The following is a 19,950-nucleotide window of genomic DNA, read 5'->3' as shown; positions in this document are numbered from 1 at the left end:
AGAGGGAATGGGGGGCAATCTCCCTGTAAATGTTATATTTTTCGTAGCCTACTACCAGGTATAGGAAAACGGTAGAAGTTTCTACAACCTTGAGCATACTGTAACCCCACTATAGTGGGCAAGTTAGTGTTCAATACCTGAATTAATGTCCATTGTCAAACATAGAATGCATTGATACGTTCTTGTTACTAGCCAATGATCTAACCCACAGTTTTGCTCAGCCGGACACTTGTAGAAGCTAGCCCAGTGCGGCCAGGCTGGCTTGTCTGAAATGCAGGCAAGTTACGTACCAAGTGTATGTCACAGTCAAGCAAGACAACTAACACACTCAGCACGGGACAGGAGCAGTGAAGTAATTGCGATTATGAAGCTCTCCTCGCACCATTCGACGAAACAATTCAAGTACAGTATAAAAAAATTACCATGTATTTGCACAAAACTGACCTTTTTAAATATTAAGAGATATTTATACTGCACTCTATATTAAGACACTGTTTTATCTTCCTATCTTCCTATATCTAAACATTAAAAAACTTGGACACGTTTCAAGTTTTGTGTTACAATGTACAAACATACAGACAGTGTTGAAGTTCGCAAGCTACAATTTATTGGATGAGAACGACAATTTCCACTAAGGAAAGTACAATTCCTGTTATTCAATCAGTAAACACATATACATACTTAAACTTAATGCTTGATTTTGCTCAATGTTGTAATGCTATGTGACTTTCCTTTTCAATGGATTTCTGAAAATAGTATTTAAAACTTATCAGACATCCAATGATAATAGCTAGTCTCTAAGTAGCGAGTTTCATCACTAGTGAAGACCCAAATATTTACTATCAAAGAACACCGCCACTGTAAATGCAATAACAAGTAGATATACTCTATAAGTGTTATTCCCAGAAAACATGATTGGACTGTTGACTAGCTTTTTCAGATCTAAACTCTAGCAACAATAAGCCACAGCTTATCAGCTTTACTCATATTAGGGTTGTTTCTCAAGTATACCCCCCTCTTAATATAAGATAGTGAAAATTGTTAAAAGTAAACAAATATTTTGAGGTTCAGGTAAAATATTGTATATGAAAAACAGAAATAACCAATTTCCTACAACATATTACCTGGATTTCTGTCTACTGGAAATTTAAAAAAAGCCCAGCGTGAGCACCGCTGTTCTAACTTATCCAGAATAATGGACTTGTTACTAGCCAATAATCTAACCAAGCTGCACCCAAGCATTAAGACTTTGTATAAGGCACACCATGTTGGATTCCTAACCTCTCTTTTGCACCTCTGTTAGTGAAATCGAACAACAAAATCTAAGTAATGAATAAATAATGCAGAAACATTTTGAAAACAGGAAAACTAGAGAAGCCAATATTTTCTAATTTGTTGACATCTCTAATGAAAGACCATAACTACATAATGCAGAACTAAGAGACTACAGCAAATGATTAACTACCTCACTAACTGCCAACAGCTAATTACTGAAATTTCTGATGTGGTAATTTCAGTTGTGTGCAACCATCCATGTGTACTCATACAAATATATACACGATGGGCATCTGGCAAGCCAAACTGGTCCTCTGACACTCCCGGCACTAAAAGCTGTACGCCATTTCATAACAAGTTGTTAAATTGTATTTAAAAAAAAAACAGTTGTGTATGGTTTCTTAACCACTGCTTTCTGGGGAAAAGTCTATTGTCACTATCAAGACCAGCCAGAAGGTTCAAGCTACATCCCCTTGGGTGCATAGATTAGTTTGAAGGCAAAGCAGTATATTACTGTCTGGTCTTTGAAGTAGACTGCATTCCTAATGTGCACAAATACAAAGCAATGTTGCTGAACCTGAAGAAAATAGTAGCAGTGAGCTACTAGAATTCACCGACCTATTTGGGTTTCTTTACACTTCGCTTCACACATCAAGTAAATGCACTTGCTGTATAGGCTACTGTATTAAAAATATACATTTGAGATAAAGAATCAAAAACACCCAATCTCAAAATTTTAGATTCTTCAAAAAGTTGGTTCATTAAAATGAATAGCGATAGTGATCTCCGCCTGAACTAAGCAGGTGTGGATGTCTATATGTCACTGTATTCTTGTTTTATGGCCAGTGGCTGCATTAAAACATTATTAAAATGAATCAAAAGCATTTAAGGCCTATAGCCTACATTCATAGAATAAAAGGATAACTTCAGTATTTTCAGTTAAGAGCTATTTTTCTTCTCTCCCATGTTGCAAAATACGATCCTACAACAGAAGCACTTATGCCTCACAAACAAGGATTTTCTAAAAACTTCAAAAATATATCCTAGTACTTACTTTTTTAAACTTCTATGATTGACTGAAAATTTCATCCACAGCGTACGCAATGTACGAGTACTTCAAACTATCGTACAGGTTTAACAAATTCATGAAATGCAAAAATACATTCCAAATTGATACAGACTGAATACATCCTTGATAATTCAACAAAAGTGTAAGGTGATACAGGAATACAAAGTGTTTCAAATATGGAAACTGGCACCTGAAGTGAACAGGAGTAACAAGTCTATCAAATTCCCTTACATCCAAATATTTCTTTCCATTAAAATGGTATTTGATCATAAGAATCAAAATCCCCAGAAAATCAATATCTGCATAGCTTATGCAAGAAAAAAATCCATTCTACAGGTAAAACTTCTAACATTAACTTGAATATGCAATTATACTTTGAAGTTCGTCATATTCTACAATATGTTCTGTTTAACCAAATCCAATAGAAAATGTTTAATTTTCAGCACTGTTATCCACATAAAGATGGAAGATATGTCAATTGTTACTACACAATGGCGTGAGTGAGGTTATTTAATCCTTTCTCACTAACATCTTTACTATTCTTATTACCCCAAATGTACAAGTAATTCAATTGCCGAGGGTCTTACAAGACAGTACCTAGCTCGTTCTATAGCATGCATATGTGGGGTCAGATGGCTGTAGCTTTAAAATCTACCACATGACTGTACTGGATAGCCCGACATACCCTTGATTAGGGGGCTGAGAAGTTGAAACAAATAGTGGATGTATTTTTCAAAAAGTTGCGACAGAAACTGTTATAGCCAAGTTTTAGAAACACATGGCTTTCTCATACATTCACAACTGAATTACATGAATACCTGCCTAGCAACACTTGTGCCAAATGAATAGTTTTAGACCGGTCCAATGGTTGGTAAACCAACTGAAGAGCAAATGCCGTAAAATGTATTCGTCAGAAATAACTACACTTTAAATGTATGACTGGAAATAACCTGAAGATGTGATACAACAATTAAGTTTTGTCGAATATACACAAACTCCAGTTTCAATCCGTATGCAAATACACAACTTTGAAACGAGCACGGATAAATTTCATAAATAAAGCAATAACACAAATAGGCTACAGAAACGAAAAGTTTAATTGTACATTCGCAGCTCCGTAACTTATGTATACTTAATGTGTAAAATATTCTTCAATAATAAACTAAGCAAAGGGGAGAAAAAACTCGAGGAAGATCCAAACAGTTGTCACGAGTGTCCTCTTCAGAAAGTATTAAGCGGTAAGGGAAAATATAACAAGTATAATAAAACATACGCAATTCCATCATAACCTCACTTCTTTCCACGAACGTAACCAAAATTTTACAATACCTGCAAAAGAACAAAATTTTCAAATTTTTATTATTTTTGTATACTGCCGTCGTAAAACCACATGTACAAGGATTAAAACCAACATTTACTTTTACGGTGAATTGGGAAACATGGGTAGATTTAACATCTCTTATCACTTGCAGAATAAAAATTCTGTTTGACAAGTACTTCAGATTGGATAAAAATGACAACTATTTGAAGATTTCATATGAAATATTGCGAAATACGGCAAGTTATGAAAAATTCAAGATTGCAATAATAACAAGAATGGATGTTGCAAGAATCATAGAAAAACCGGAACGTGCTCAACAGGCCAATGCGCAAGCGCTGTGCCGCGTAAGTGAGAGAGAGTAGTCAGTCGTCGTCCTTTAGCTCCGTGAACCTATATTACACATTCGAATATTTACGTACATTCACTATAATAGAAGAAATCCATGTTCAAACGGTGTTCATGCACAGTTCTTCCACTGCTGCTGTATGGTAATGAAAAGAAAAGGGGAAAATTTATCGATGTATCCTGTGTAAAACTGGCACTGAAGTTGGTTAGACACGCCACTTTCACAGCGCATTTCGATTGCTAACTTCGTTCAAATTTTTATTAACATCGCCTCTGAAGTGTTGGAAATCTTATTTAAATTCTTACATTGTATTCCTTGTCGACTGCCTTAAGTAACTTTTCCTTGATCTCCGTAGGAGAGTGCTGCATGAGGTGTATAGGGTCTCGAACTGCTGAGCTCCCCAACGTCTGTACTGGCCACCAGCACTTATGGCGGACATGTACTACTACGGAATGCTGGGAGAATAATAAGCCTTGTTACCGGTTTCGAAAATTCCCGAGTGTGACGTCACATGAACCGAAGCCGAACTTCGTGTCGCTGTTTTATATTTTACGGGTATATCGCGTATTAAACTGACAGTAGGTAGTTGGATGCATTATTGGAGGTTTTGTCCACTTGAATATAAAATTATAGGTGTGTTGATGTCCATGGTGGTGCGGCATTCGTTACTCCGTATTTCACCTTGTTCTCTTCGCAGAGTTCGTAGAAGCGTAAAGTGACATCAAATACTTTCAAATTACGCAAAAGATCCGCGTTCTTGGACTAAATTTCATTTAAACGTCCTTGTTTTTCTTTTTTACCCAACTGTTTAATATACCGAGAACATCGTGTTGTAGCATTTAAATGTCTTCTGCATTCTGAGTAACATCTCTTAAGATTTCATTAATTTTCCCCCTTTATTCACGTTCCTCAAAATATGATCGATGGTACTGCATGTAGGCGGAGGATCGAATTTTAGAAGTACAGTTCAGTTAGGGAATGCAAAATAGTATAAATTTGTAATATTTGTGTCACGAAGAGAACTTAATCTGTGGCAGTCGTTTGTCTTATGCAGCTAAATTTATGTTAAGCTAGTACATTTTTCGTGAAATTATTTTCCTTTTAAGCAGTATCAGGCCTCTATCAACAGTGTGAATACTTGCATATTTACAGTTTCTGCAGCAACGTGGTTCTCTGTAAAACTGGCTTAATTTTGTAGTTTGAAACTTACAGGTTAAAAGATGAAATGTTTCGGTAAGAACTGTATAGTAATATGGAAGTGGTATTTAGTTATAGAAATAACACTAGGTGAACTGGTTTGCAAATTCCATTGCGACTTCTTGTGTACAATTTTGTGTTTTCTGCGTGAGAATGACTACTTGTTTTAATACACGCACTGGAACCAAACTTTCAATACATTGGAATGATCCGGAAACCCTTGTACATAGAATTTGGATGTTTAAATACTAGCTTGTGCTTTCATTATATATACAATTCAGGCTAACTGTACTTTTATTTACGTGAGGCTGGTACTCAAGGTTGTGTTCTCGTTATTTGTCTATTACTACTTTTGACTTTACTATTACATCAATTCAGATACGGTACTCCTTCAGTTCTTGTTTTGTTTACATTTTTTGTGTGCTAGCCCAGGAATGATTAAACTTTAGGAGAGCACTAACATTGTACTCTGATAACCTCTTATGTGGTAAGGCCAACTACTAAAAAAAGTACTGCTTTCTTTGGACAGTAGGCCAACAAGTATCATACTGGTATGTGGTCGTTCGCTCAGCTGTTATGTTTTCATGACCATTCTCCCTTAATATCTATATATTTCGTTAATTTTGTTTAACAAACACTTGTTCATTAACATTTTTGGATGTTAATAAACAAAATAGCGCGTTCATTAACTTTTCGAGCATGTTGATAAAATTTCCAACCTTTTTGAATGAAACTTTTCATTACCTTTTCGTGTTTTCGTTAACATCTCGGTTCGTACATGCGCAAGGACGCAATTAAACCACGCAGATTCGTAGCGCGGAATACGACGATTTCTTATTTCTTCTAAAAATTGGCTATCAAATCGCAAGCGAAAGTTCTAATATACAGTACCTTTAATTCTGTATGATATTCTTTTAGCTGTGTTGTAATGTAGTTTCATTTCCAGCTTCGCTCCTCGCTGAATAACCTAACCTCCCATAATCGCTCGTATATCATCAAAATAATACTATCCTAACTAGATTGAATGAAGTTTTTTTTTTATTTCGTACCTTTACCAATTCCTGAAATAATAACTGAAATTGCTTGCTTTGATATTCTACACAAACAGGTGTAGGCCTATAAGTGAAATGTCAGCATTTGCTAGGAATCTTAAAGTTATTGCCTATCTAAAAAATATATATATAATCTGTATCATTACTTGCAGTTTCAAACCCAATTACTGTCAACAAGAACTGAAAGTCATGTGGGGGCATTCTCGAGAGATCTTTGAAAGCCTGCTGGATCATGAATTGAAAGTTCCAACATAAATGTTCTTTCCAGTCTTAATTCTACTCACCTTTCCAGTATTTTTTTTGCCACACTTTGCATCTGTGCTTTTCTCTAATTATAATCGCTGTGACCTCACAAACAGCTATTTTGGTGTGGACACAATGTTAAATTTTAACAAAAGTTTATTACATGTTGAGAAATGTTTTCATTAACATTGTTTATTAACTTTGGCGTGGACTAACCAAGTCTTGGTTGTCCTTGACCAGGTCAAATCGATTCCATTTCAGGGATGCTTCACCAAGGGGAAATTTCCTTTGTAGAGCTACTGTGATTATAGTAGCCACCACCCTATCATTTTGGTCCCTTGTTGACAAGTATTTGTAGTGTGGTAGAAATGTGCAGCAGTGTGAATAAAGCCTAAGTTAAAATCTCTGCTCTTTGGTAGCACTAGATATTGCAAAAATAAAAATAAATGTGTATTCATGTTTTCTTCACCTTTCCCCCGGGTGTAAGGCTCATCTCTAAAGATAATAGGCAACTCTATGTCTTTGGAGTGTACAGACCGGGAAAGGGTACGGTAGCGCTGACGCTGATTCAGAATTATTTGATAAGGTAATCAGCTATGTGGGAAACGATATGGAAAGGAATGTGATAGTTGCAGGTGATCTCAATTTACCAAATGTCAATTGGGAAGGTAATGCGAACGACAGGAAGCATGAACAACAAATGGCAAATAAGTTAATATGGGAAGGGCAGCTCATTCAGAAAGTGATGGAACCAACAAGAGGGAAGAATATTTTGGATGGGGTGCTGATAAAACCAGACGAGCTCTATAGAGAAACCGAAGTAATAGATGGTATTAGTGATCACGAAGCTGTTTTTGTCGTAGTTAAAAATAAATGTGAAAGAAAGGATGGTATTAGAGTTAGGACTGTCAGGCAGTACCATATGGCTGATAAAACAGGCATGAAGGAGTTTTTAAAAAGTAACTATGATTGCTGGAAAATGGTAAATAAAAATGTAAACAGACCCTGGGATGGGTTTAAAGCAATTATTGAGGAATGTGAAAATAGGTTTGTACCTTTAAAGGTGGTAAGGAATGGTAAAGATCCACTATATTATAACAGAAGTAAAGAGACTAAGGAGGTGCAGGTTGGAATGAAGTAGAGTTAGAAATGTTTATGAAGGTAAGGAGAAATTGAAGGAACTTACTAGGAAATTAAATCTAGCAAAGAAGTCAGCTAAGGATAACATGATGGCAAGTATAATTGGTGGTCATACGAATTTTAGTGAAAAATGGAAGGGTATGTATAGGTACTTGAAGGCAGAAACAGGTTCAAAGGAGGACAATCCAGGAATCATTAATGAACAGGGAGTGTGTGTATGCGAGGATCTTCAAAAGGCAGAAGTATTCAGTCAGCAGTATGTAAAGATTGTTGGTTACAAGGATAATGTCCATATAGGGGAGGTGAGTAATACTAAAGTAGTATTAAAATTAACCTATGTTAACAGTGACATTTACAGTAAGATACAAAAGTTGAAAACTAGAAAAGCAGCTAGAATTGATAAGATTTCTGGAGATATACTAAAGTCAATGGGTTGTGATATAATACCACATCTGAAATACTTATTTGATTATTGTTTGGTTGAAGGAGCTATACCAAATGAATGGAGAGTTGCTATAGTAGCCCCTGTGTATAAAGGAAAGGGTGATGGACATAAAGCTGAAAATTACAGGCCAGTCAGTTTGACATGCATTGCATGTAAGCTTTGGGAAAGCATTTTTCTGATTATATTAGACATGTTTGCAAAATGAACTGGTTTGACAGAAGGCAGATTGGGTTTAGGACAGGTTATTCCAGTGAAGCTCAGCTTGTAGGATTTCAGCGAGATAGAGCAGATATCCTGGATTCAGGAGGCCAAATGGACTGTATTGCAAGTGACCTACCTAAGGCTTTTGATAGGGTAGATAATGGAAGATTACTGGCAAAAATGAGTGCTATTGGACTAGAAAAAAAGTGTGACTGAATAGGTGGCTATATTTCTAGAAAACAGAACTCAGAGAATTAGAGTAGGCAAAGCTTTATCTGACCCTGTAACACTTAAGAAGGGAATTCCTCAAGGCAGTATTACTGGACCTTTGTTTTCCTATATATATCAATGATATGCATAAAGAAGTGGAGTGAGAGATAAGGCTGTTTGCAGATGATGTTATTCTGTACAGAGTAATAAGTTACAAGGTTGTGAGCGGCTGCAGGGTGACCTCGATAGTGTTGTGAGTTGGACGGTGGGCAATGGTATGATGATAAACGGGGTTAAAAGTCAGGTTGTGAGTTTCACAAATAGGAAAAGTCCTCTCAGTTTTAATTACTGCGTTGATGGGGTGAAAGTTCCTTTTGGGGATCATTGTAAGTACCTAGGTGTTAATATAAGAAAAGACCTTCATTGGGGTAATCACATAAATATGATTGCTAATAAAGGGTACAGATCTCTGGACATGGTTATGAGGGTATTTAGGGGTTGTAGTAAGGATGTAAAGGAGAGGGCATATAAGTCTCTGGTAAGACCCCCACGAGCATATGGTTCCCTTGTATGGGACGCTCACCAGGATTACTTGATTCAAGAACTGGAAAAAATCCAAAGAAAAGCAGCTCGATTTGTTCTGTGTGATTTCCGACAAAAGAGTAGCATTACACAAATGTTGCAAAATTTGGGCTGGGAAGACTTGGGAGAAAGGAGACGAGCCGCTCGATGTAGTGTCAGTGGAGAGATGGCGTGGGACATCAGTAGACGAATAAGTTTGAGTGGTGTCTTTAAAAGTAGGAAAGATCACAATATGAAGATAAAGTTGGAATTCAAGGGGACAAATTGGGGCAAATATTTGTTTATAGGAAGGGGAGTTAGAGATTGGAATAACTTACCAAGGGAGATGTTCAATAATTTTCCAATTTCTTTGCGATCATTTAAGAAAAGACGAGGAAAACAACAGATAGGGAATCTGCCACTGCCCTAAATGCAGATCAGTAGTGATTGATTGATTTCCAAATTTTATGATTAATTTAAAAACACAACTATTTTTGCATAGTAGTGTACCACTGTTAGCAAAGATTGAGTTTTTAATTTGTTTAAGGTATTCAGTTTTTCTGTATTACAATTTAAACTTATTTGTTGCTGATTGTTACACACTGGTAAGGAAAACTGTAATTAGGCCGCTTTAGTTGTTGCCTTTTTGTGTTCGATGTAATTGTTTCAATCTCTGCCTTTTGTTCCCCCAGACTTATTTTCTTTCTGTCTACTGTATTTAATTTGTCAGTTCCCTTGTTAATAGCAGCAGTTATTGTAGGAATATTTAAAACCATCAGTTTATTGCATTTTGGGCTTCTTCAAAGTTAATAAGTCATGTGAGTGCATTTGTCTGTAAAATCAGACAGCAGTAAATACAAAATGTATTTTCAGCAAGTAATACAATATTTCTAAGATTTAAAAATATGATATTTAAGCTGTGGGGGAAGAAGAAAGTGAGAGAGCTGTTGGTGTATCTAAAGGCACATGAAAAACTTTACCAGTACTACAGGGTCTTTATTTATGCTTAACAGGACTTTCTCGCTCGACCTTGGCCACCAGTGATAGTTAAGTTGCCGGCTACCGCATGTGCGTTTGTACGGCAGAATATGGTGCTCAAAATCATTATCATGCATTTTACTCACCATTTTTACCATTCATGCTGAAAATGTTCCCCCATGCGCTGCCAAACATAATTGGCATCTCCTAATGAAATTTTCGGCTACTCTGCCAAGTTCTTCAGCACTGACGGATGCAATTGCAGTTCTTATATTGTCTAAGTTCATCTAGTGTGTGAGGGTTGTTCCCATAAAATAAATTTTTTAATATTCCCCACAAATAAAAATCACATGCTGTTAAATCTGGGCTACGAGGGGGCCACAGATTTTTACTTATGATCCTCATACCAAACAAGCTTCAGTAAGGAGATAACGACCTTTACGCCTATTTTTATTGTTTACTGAGCCTGTACGTTTGAATCTCTTGGCCAGTTGTTTTATTGTCCGATTGATAGGAATTGGTCTCCCTGGAAATTTCGCTCGAAACTTTTGTCTTGTCCTAGCGCACGATTTTCTGCACTTAACGTAAGTATTGTGCAGATATACACGTTCACGTAACGAATATTTCACGTACATTACAGCACTATACATAATCACAATAAAACACTATACAATACGACATACAGTACGCAGTAGCTTCATTGAACACCCTACTATCTCGTAGCTCAGCTCTCGGCAACTGCAGGAAGTGCCAGAAACCGCGCGCGCCAGCGGCCGGTATTGGCTTGTCGTCGGTGGCCAAGGTCGAGCGAGAAATTCCCCGCCAAGCATAAATAAAGTCCCTGTACAAAGGAGTCTAATTTTACAAGAACAATGTCGAAGGGAGTATGATAGCAGTGATATTGTCGCTGACTTTTCAGCAAGGCAGTAACAGTTTGAATTCCAGCTGTTGCTTGTGAGACTTTTGAAAATAAAAATAATGTGCCTGTTGTTCGGATTCCACATAAAATTGGAGATTCCATGGATATGATCACAATACCAACAGTTGTCTAAAACTACCTGCTTTTAGTTTTCCCTAAGAACAGAGATGAAATATATTTTTATGAAATAATCATGCGTTTTAAGAAAACGTTTACTCATTTGAGTATTTAGATACAGCCGATGGAGGGCCGTTTTACACTAATATAACAAATTTAAATAAGTATAATAAGATAAGTCGGTATAAACAACATTAAGTAGAAGCTTCCGCTTGGAATGCTAAGACTGTATCGCATCCGGTGAGCCATCTGGTGACGAATGAACGTACCACTTCCACTTCTATTATAATGTCCAAATTCAAACCTCATTCCTTGAGAAGCCTGTATCGTGACCAGTCAAGATTTTCTTCTGATGATGCAGAGCAAAGTTCTCTGCGAAACGTAAAGAATTTCACCTTATTTTCTTGACACGGCATAAGCCCAGAGGCCTATACCATGTCTATTATAAGTACGGGCCATGAAAGCATCAATGGCAACAATAACAATTTAACAATAATGGCAATGATAATTGGCAAGGATCTTTTACAGAGTTAGAAAGAAGAAAGGTCATGGATCGGGAAGACGGAAGAAATTGGAAACCTGGAGAGGACTTCAAAGGAATCTTTTAATTTTATGTTGGAAAGGTGCAAAGGCTGTGAATGTCTATATCGGGTAGTGGGTTACCAAGAGTAGGGAGACTGTTGTAAGGTTACGCACGGACAGGACCCATGTTGAGTATGCGGGAGGGGGGTGGGGGCATGTGTGGGGAAGTATGTTGGAAGAGTATTGTGTTTGGTATAGCCATTGATTATTTTATGTAGACAGCCGATCGGAAAACTGTAAACGGCTTCTTAGGTCAAGTATACCCAGGTAGTTAATGTTGTTAGATTCAGTTGTGTTCTTAAAAGTAGGATTGACCGTGCGCGTTGAGGCGCGCGGCTGTGAGCTTGCATCCGGGAGATAGTAGGTTCGAATCCCACTATCGGCAGCCCTGAAGATGGTTTTCCGTGGTTTCCCATTTTCACACCAGGCAAATGCTGGGGCTGTACCTTAAGGCCACGGCCGCTTCCTTCCAACTCCTAGGCCTTTCCTGTCCCATCGTCGCCATAAGACCTATCTGTGTCGGAGCGACGTAAAGCCCATAGCAAAAAAAAAAAAAAAAATAGGATTGCAAGTCCTAACAATGAAAGTGAAAAAGTTAAAAATACTATTCAGTTGAGATATGTTTGTGATAGCAGATGAGGACGAAATAGTGGAACAAAAGTCAATGATGAGGAGAACATAGACGAAGTATAATTTTAAGGCATTATTATTATTATTATTATTATTATTATTATTATTATTATTATTATTATTATTTTACACTAATTGTAGTTACAATTTAGGGATGGTGAATAGAGAAAGGGCATAGCCCCACATACACAAAAGTGCCTCCATCACCACTTAATACCACTAATTGCAATGAACCTGTAAAGAATGCCTAGGCTACGCATAGCTCAGGATTTTGACTGTATATGAACAGAGGTCAGTTTACAGTCGATTTTAACTACTTTAGGTCTTTTACCTGAGAAGCCAATTGCAGGTCAGTTTACAGTCGATTATAATACCTCGTGCTCTTACTTGAGAAATCAGTTGCAGTGTATTTCCCTGGATGGTATAGGCAGTGTCCATTCCTTTCTTTAGCAATGAAAAAAAAATATTGTTGCACTTAACATTGGGAGGAAGATACCATTTCTTAAACCAGTCACTACACAAATTGAGAACTGTCTGCAGTTCATGACAATGAGGCGTAGACACGTGCCTTAGGATTTTCAGGTCATCGGTGTACAGGAGTAGGGAACACTGACTGTTTTTGGCGCGTATGATTGGCAATGCAAGTGGTAAATATCATTATTGTCCGTATTGAAGATACATATGATTAACAATATGGACCATTGTGAACATGAGATTCATAAACTGTAGGATTATGTCATCGATGTATCTGTATGTTTAGTCCTCAGCCCGAAGGCTGGTTGGATCCTCAACAGTTCCGCCATCAGCTGTCATAGATGACCTAGGCATCTCTGAAGAGGTGTACTAGGGAAATGAGGAGTGAGGTAGTTTCCCGTTGCTTTCCTCACCGAGCCAGAAGTTGCTATTACATATCCGTCTGCCAAGCCCACGGAAATGCATGCACCAACTGACCCCATGAGCAATATTTTCACACCATTCATAGCAGGGACTGGCTGCAGAAGGAATGGCATTACTAGCATCACTCATACCTCAGTCATTCATTTTGTCAAAGCCAAGGACAGATCAGTGAAAGTAACAAAATTGTTCTAGCCCATACCAGAAGACGTAGTGCACTGTAAACACTAGGTCCCGCCAGCAAAGGCACATGTCATCGATATAGAGACCAAAAAGTATGGGTCAAGGATACTGCCCTGAGATACACCTGATTACACAGGTAACCATGATGAGGCAGATTCAGGAAGTACCACTCTTTGTTTACTGTCGGAGTGGAAACTAGTTATCAATGACATTGATACATTGATATTAAATCTTGTAGTGGGCTTATGAAGTATTGTGTGATCTAGAGAGTCGAATTCTTTGACCAGAGCTATATACACTGACTTAGCAAATGTCATGGGATAGTCGCCTAATAGCGTGTGGGGCCTCCTCTGGCCCTGCAGACTGCAGTGAGACGCCATGGAAGTGAGTCAACAAGTCCCTGGTAGTCCTCTGGATGCAGCTGACACCAAATCGTTTGCAGAGCGGCCGCCAATGCTGGTCTGTTCGTGGGTGCAGGATCTATGGCACGGAGCCTGCGTTCCAGGACATCCCAGATATGCTCGTTAGGGTTCATATCAGGGCTCCTGGGTGGCCATGGCAGTCGTTGGACCTCCGCTGCATGTTCCTGGAACTATTCCCAGGCGACGTGGGAGCAATGTGGTGGCAGCGTTATCTTGAAACACTGCAGAACCGTCTGGGCGCTGGAAGGCCAAAAATGGGTGGAGATGGTCTCCAAGCAGCTCAACATACCGCGTACCATTGAAAGTCTCATCCAGAACAACTAGAGGGCCCATTCCATACCAGCAAAATGCACCCCAGACCATAACAGACACACCAGCGCCCTGGACCACACATTCGAGGCAGGCGGGATCCATCGCTTGATGTGGTCTGCGCCATACACGGTGCCTCCCATCGGCATGGTGCAGTTGAAATCGTGATTCGTGCGACCATATCACGTTACGCCATTGTTCCAGTGTCCATCCCTGGTGGCTGGCGACAAATGCGCGTCGTCGTACCCGATGACTTTGGGTTAACAGTGGCACCCGTATGCGGCGCCGGCTCCCATACCCCATAGAACCCATGTTCCTACGGATTGTCCACTGGGAGACGTGTCTAGCACGGCTTGTGTTGAATTGAGCCGCGATTTGTTGCACGGTTGCCCGTCTTGTCACTATTGGCAATCCGTCTCAGATTTCGCCGGTCACGATCATCGAGGGTGGCTGGACGGCCGGCCGGCCGTTCGTCTGTTGTGGATGGTTGGTAACACCCGCATTCAACCATTCACGTTAAACCCTGGACATGGTTGATCGTGTGAAGCCGAATTCCCGCGCCACTTCTGAAATCGCGCTTCCCATCCATCGGGCACCGACCACCATACCCCGTTCGAACGGTGTCAGCTTAGGACGACGTTCCATGTTACACCTGTCACATGCACAGCCACTGCTCACAAGGTCTCCTATACAACTGCCGCTGACACAGGGGGCGTGTGGTGCGCAGACAACACACCTGCACATCAGTGCTCCGCTATCCCATGACATTTGCTCACTCAGTGTGGATTACATCTAGCTGAGATTTATTTTGAGTTGCTGATATAATGTGGTGATTGAGAACTGCAAGGTTAGCAAGGCATGATTTTCCGGTAGTAAATCGGTGTTGTTCTTCAGAGAGGTATGGCCGCGTTACAAAGAGGAGTCTACAGTGGATTATTCTGTCAAGGACAGAGGTTAGTCTTGGGATGATAGATATTAGGCGATATGATGAAATATCATGTTTGTTGCCATATTTGAAGATATGTGTGATACCACCTTGTTTCCAACTGTTGGGGAATGTACCAAAAGCCATGCACAAGTTTAAAATTATAGATAACAGTCCACAGAGAGATTCAGAAGTATTTTTGAGGAATATAGGGCTAATATTACTGGATCTGGTGGAGAGATTTGTTTGGAGACTTTTGAACTTCAATCAGTCAATACTGATCTGCATTTAGGGCTGTCGCCCAGGTAGCAGATTACCTATCTGTTGTTTTCCTAGCCTTTTCCTAAATGATTTCAAAGAAATTGGAAATTTATTGAACATCTCCCTTGGTAAGTTATTCCAATCCCTAAGTCCCCTTCCTATAAATGAATATTTGTCCCAGTTTGTCCTCTTGAATTCCAACTTTATCTTCATATTGTGATCTTTCCTACTTTTATAAACGCCACTCAAACTTATTTGTCTACTAATGTCATTCCACGCCATCTCTCCGCTGACAGCTCGGAACATACCACTTATGATATAGATGTTGATTTCCATAAGGAATCTGAAATATTTGTCCTGAATGAGCAAATTTATAATACCAATATAAATGGTCCGTTATTGGACATTATAAATTTTCCAGCTAGCTCATTCTTGGTTGCCAGCGTTTCGCCCTCGTGTGCTAGGGTGGGCTCGTCAGTTGGTACCTAGCACATCTACCAATACGCTGGCTAGTGCATACCGTGGAGGCCACTGCGTAGGCTAACTGGAGCCACCGGCAGTGCCAATGCACTAAGAGACTTTGTCTCATCACTAAAAATTTTTTTATGCCTGCTTGGCCATCAGATGATATAGATGTTGATTTCCATAAGGAATCTGAAATATTTGTCCTGAATGAGCAAATTTATAATACCAATTTCCATTTGGAATTGCTAGGCGGGCATTAATTCCATTGTGGAGTCTTATCTCCCGTACGCAGTTATCAGACTCTGCCTCATAAAAGGCTTCTGATAAGTTCACCTGCATACACCCCAGCATCAGTGGGTAGGGTCTGACACATCCCACTCTGAAGAGTCTAGTGTCAGACCTAAGACGAAATGCTGGTTAATAGAGCAAACGCCTGAAAAGCCATACATCTAATTTTTTATCTGATTTTGATATGCTCTATTGGTGGAAAAATATCTATTTCCCTCCATGGGAACTTAGAATTTCCATTTAAACATTAAATCCTCGAAAAGAAAAACTGCACTGTTGACATCACACTCAGCTGATAACCAGCACCAAGGGAGAGATGACAAGCCCTGATTGACAGCTAGCCAGTCTGCTTTACTCCATAGAGGAAATGCTTGACTCGCAGCATTTGTTGATTAGCAGGTAGGCTGAGAGTAGCTTTGATTGAGTCATGGTGAGCGCTAAGAATATTTCTACCAACAGACACACTAACACTATTTACTGTAGAGAAGAGGTGGTCCACTGTTGCCAGATTTCTGGTGGGTTTTAAGCAGAACTGATGTAGATGAAGACCATTTATGAAATTTGGCAAAACAAAATTAATCCACTGGGTCGGTTACTGTTCTAGCATTACAAACCATCACAGCACATCGTCTGTTTGCCTTGGTTATATCAAGATAATAAGATAATTTTATAACATTTGCCTTTTCTCTTGGCCAATTTTTAGTGCTGGAATGCAAAATATAAACAAACTTCACCTCAAGTTTTCAACTATTCTAGTCTATTGAAAACTGATGTTGACAACTGCCTCAGCAAGTATATACTGAATTTTCTTACGAAGAACCAAATCAGAAGAATCAGTACCAGACATGTGCCGTTTTTAGAATTTTATATGACACAAATTTTCTTTTGGACAAGATTTTAAAATTGGTTTACAATGATTTTTACATGTATTGTATATGTCATGTCCCAACATCATATTTTATAACTACTATTCCATAATATTAATATCATAAGAAATCACAGTTCAATTTTTACAAATTATAAATGTGTTTTCCTCTAAACAATGTTTGTTTTAAGATTAAATTAATATGGCTGATGATGCCCAATAAAAGAAGGGTGAAACATGTCCCTATAATATTTAGATTTTTTTATGTTTAATTAACCACATAATGTGGTAGTAACTGTATTGAATAGGTGGGGTAATAAATATACTCCTTTTGTAAACTAGGTAAGGTTACTGTTCTAGCAGTCGTAGATTGCCAGGATATGTGTGAATTGAAATCACACGTTAGCGCTTTTTCGTATTTATTCAGAGCCAAAACCGTGGAATTAAAGCAATCTTCTAATACTGTAATATCGCCAGAGGGTGGACGGTAGTAGCAGCCAACTAACATTTTTTTTTTTTCTTCTAGAGATTGTAATCTCAACCCAGGTTAACTCTCATTCATTTTCTAGGTCAGGTCTGTGTTGGGCTTTTAGTTTATTACCAACTGCAATCATTACACCACCCATGCATTTACAGGTACTTCAGTTTTTACGAAACTCTGAGAAGTTAGATGATAATGGAAGTTCACCGTCAGAAACAAAATCAGGTAATGAAGTTTCAGTGAAACTAAGATATCAAACTCGCTAAATTCAGGTTCACCGAGTACACAGTCATTTAATTTGTTTTTCAGACTCTTGGGTGTTCTGATAATAAACATTAACCTGCCCTGTATTTAAGTGAATTTCACCAGAAAGAAGAAGTAAGAAAATTGAATATGGCAAAACACAGGGAAGTCAGAGACACGCAAAGCGGAGAAAATAAAATGCTGTTAAGCAAAGCATCATTCTAGTACTGAATTGCATGACACTTCACGTGCTTCAGGAATGGTTGCACATACGAAAGCACAGCACGACACATTTCTACACACAAGAAAGACTAGGAAAAGAAAGTAATATATCAGAAGTACAGAAACAAGACTTGTCAGGTGCCACCATGTTGAGTTTCTGGGACCTTAAAACTGTATGAACTTGGCTAAGGGGGAACAAGCCTGACAAAGTCCAGCAGACATGGAGGCTATGAGTGGGCAGTCCCTCCACCATGCTAGCTCACATAAGGGTAATTGTCCTAGTTTGGCGAAGGCCTGTGTGACTGGCAGACCCAAAGCTGAGAGGCAGAAGGGATAGATGATAGTAAGAAAATATTTAGAGTAATAGTAGTATATTCCTTATATCTTCATGAAGGAAAGACATTCATATGGCTGTCAAATCATGGCCCTCCCTGCAGTCTTGGGGTAATATGCCTGCATTTCACCTGGAGGCCTTGGGATTGATTCCTGACCAGGTCGGGAATTTTTACCAGGATCTGAGGGCTGCTTTGACGTCCACTCAGCCTATGTGACTCCGAAAACTGTAAATGATGTTAGTGGGATGTAAAGAAAATAACATTATTAGCAGCTTATGTAATTACAATTTACGAGCTATCCGATGGTGAGATAGTAGCCTCGGTCTAAGCCAAGAATACAGTAACAGCTGAGAGGATTTGTTGTACTGACCATATGTTGCCTTATAATCTCTAGGCCTTTCGGCTGAGCAGCAGTCACTTCATAGGCCAAGGCCTATGAGGGCTGCAGTGCCATGGAGTTAGCTTTGGTTGGTTTGTTTGTTGGATCATAAAGTTACAGGCAGGCATTTTCATAAAATCTTGCAATATTTATGAAGAATAATTAATATTAATAGCATATTTCGCTGTAAGATACAGGCTGTATTGGAGTTGGTCAGGATCCCAGGAAAGATCTTAAATTTTGTGATCAGAGAACCAGATGCTCTGCTTGTTAAAATGTATATTGATAAGCTTATTCATGCAGTTTTTGTGCTGTTTCTTTGAATTGATAACTTATGTTTCATGCACCTTATATTTCAGTTGTGCCAGGAAGGAAGGCATAGTCGCTTACTGAGAGGGCATTTCAACAAATCTTCATTCCTGATGTGGGAAGTGTAGGATATAATGGAAGGTGCATAAACACAGTGAAAAGGAAAGAGACAAAAGATCAAGAAATATGTTGGCAAAAGACAAGAAAACTGGAAAAACAGAGGAGGAAAGGAGCCCAATGGATCAGTAGTCTGTTTAAGTAATGGAAAGGAATAAACAAGTGACTAACAGTCATATAAAGAAAAATAGTAACTGAGGTAGGATAAAAACAACAAGGGCGTTCACCTTACGTACAAGACGTCTGTTATCAGCAGTGCAAGTAACCTGAATTGTGTTAGTTCTAGGAATGTAATGAGTTATTACATCAAAAGAGCTTGCATGTGTTGCCAACAGCATTAATGCGAATGTTTAATATTTGAGCTCATTTGGGAAAACTATTACTGACTTTCAAAACTGTAACATGTTTCACACTTTCAAACCAAGGCACACATTTTCATATTTTCCAAAGATTAATATTGTCTAGCAAGAATATTTCTGTATCGATCTCCATAACATATATTTGCTTACTTTTAAGTTACTTTGTTTTGATGCACTCTTTGTTATTCCAGCCATGTTCTCATGAAATGCTCATGAAAATTCTCCATCACATAATTTATCCATTGGTGAATATCTTTATTTATTCACTGCAACAGGGGACTTATCCAGAAATATGGAAAATGGCCATAGTTCGCCCGCTTCCGAAAATAAGACCGGCAAAGGAGTCGGTGACTATCGGCCAATTAGCATCGTATGCATATTGTCAAAAGCTTTAGAATTCATAGTTCACAAGCAGATTACCAACTATCTTACTCAATACAATCTCCTCGATACCCTTCAGTCCGGCTTTAGACCAAGACACAGCACTTGCAGCGCATTAACACATGTGACTGATGACATAAGGCAAGCTATGGACAACAAACAACTGACAGTTCTAGCATTATTGGACTTTAGTAAAGTTTTCAACACTGTTGACAGAGACAAACTT

At 38.7% G+C, this 19,950-nt stretch overlaps 1 protein-coding gene across 2 annotated transcripts in view; it reads right to left on the bottom strand.

Moving 5' to 3' along the window:
* Positions 1-4,447, bottom strand: part of LOC136864407 (uncharacterized) — a 190,072-nt gene extending 185,625 nt beyond the window's left edge. Inside the window, exon 1 of one of the 2 annotated variants that reach the window (XM_067141356.2) lies at positions 4,317-4,447. In XM_067141356.2, the coding sequence (XP_066997457.1) occupies positions 4,317-4,379 (63 nt within the window). In that variant the 5' untranslated portion in view covers positions 4,380-4,447. Of the gene's footprint in view, positions 1-4,084; positions 4,259-4,316 lie in introns of those variants that run through there. The other variant, XM_067141357.2, reaches the window with a different exon arrangement.
* Between the last annotated feature and the right edge of the window lie 15,503 nt (positions 4,448-19,950).

The sequence above is a fragment of the Anabrus simplex genome, chromosome 2 (genome assembly GCF_040414725.1).
Source record: "Anabrus simplex isolate iqAnaSimp1 chromosome 2, ASM4041472v1, whole genome shotgun sequence".
In the NCBI taxonomy this organism is placed as follows: Eukaryota; Metazoa; Arthropoda; class Insecta; order Orthoptera; family Tettigoniidae; genus Anabrus; species Anabrus simplex.
Note: the sequence above shows the minus strand (reverse complement) of the source record. Positions and strands in the feature narration are given on the sequence as shown.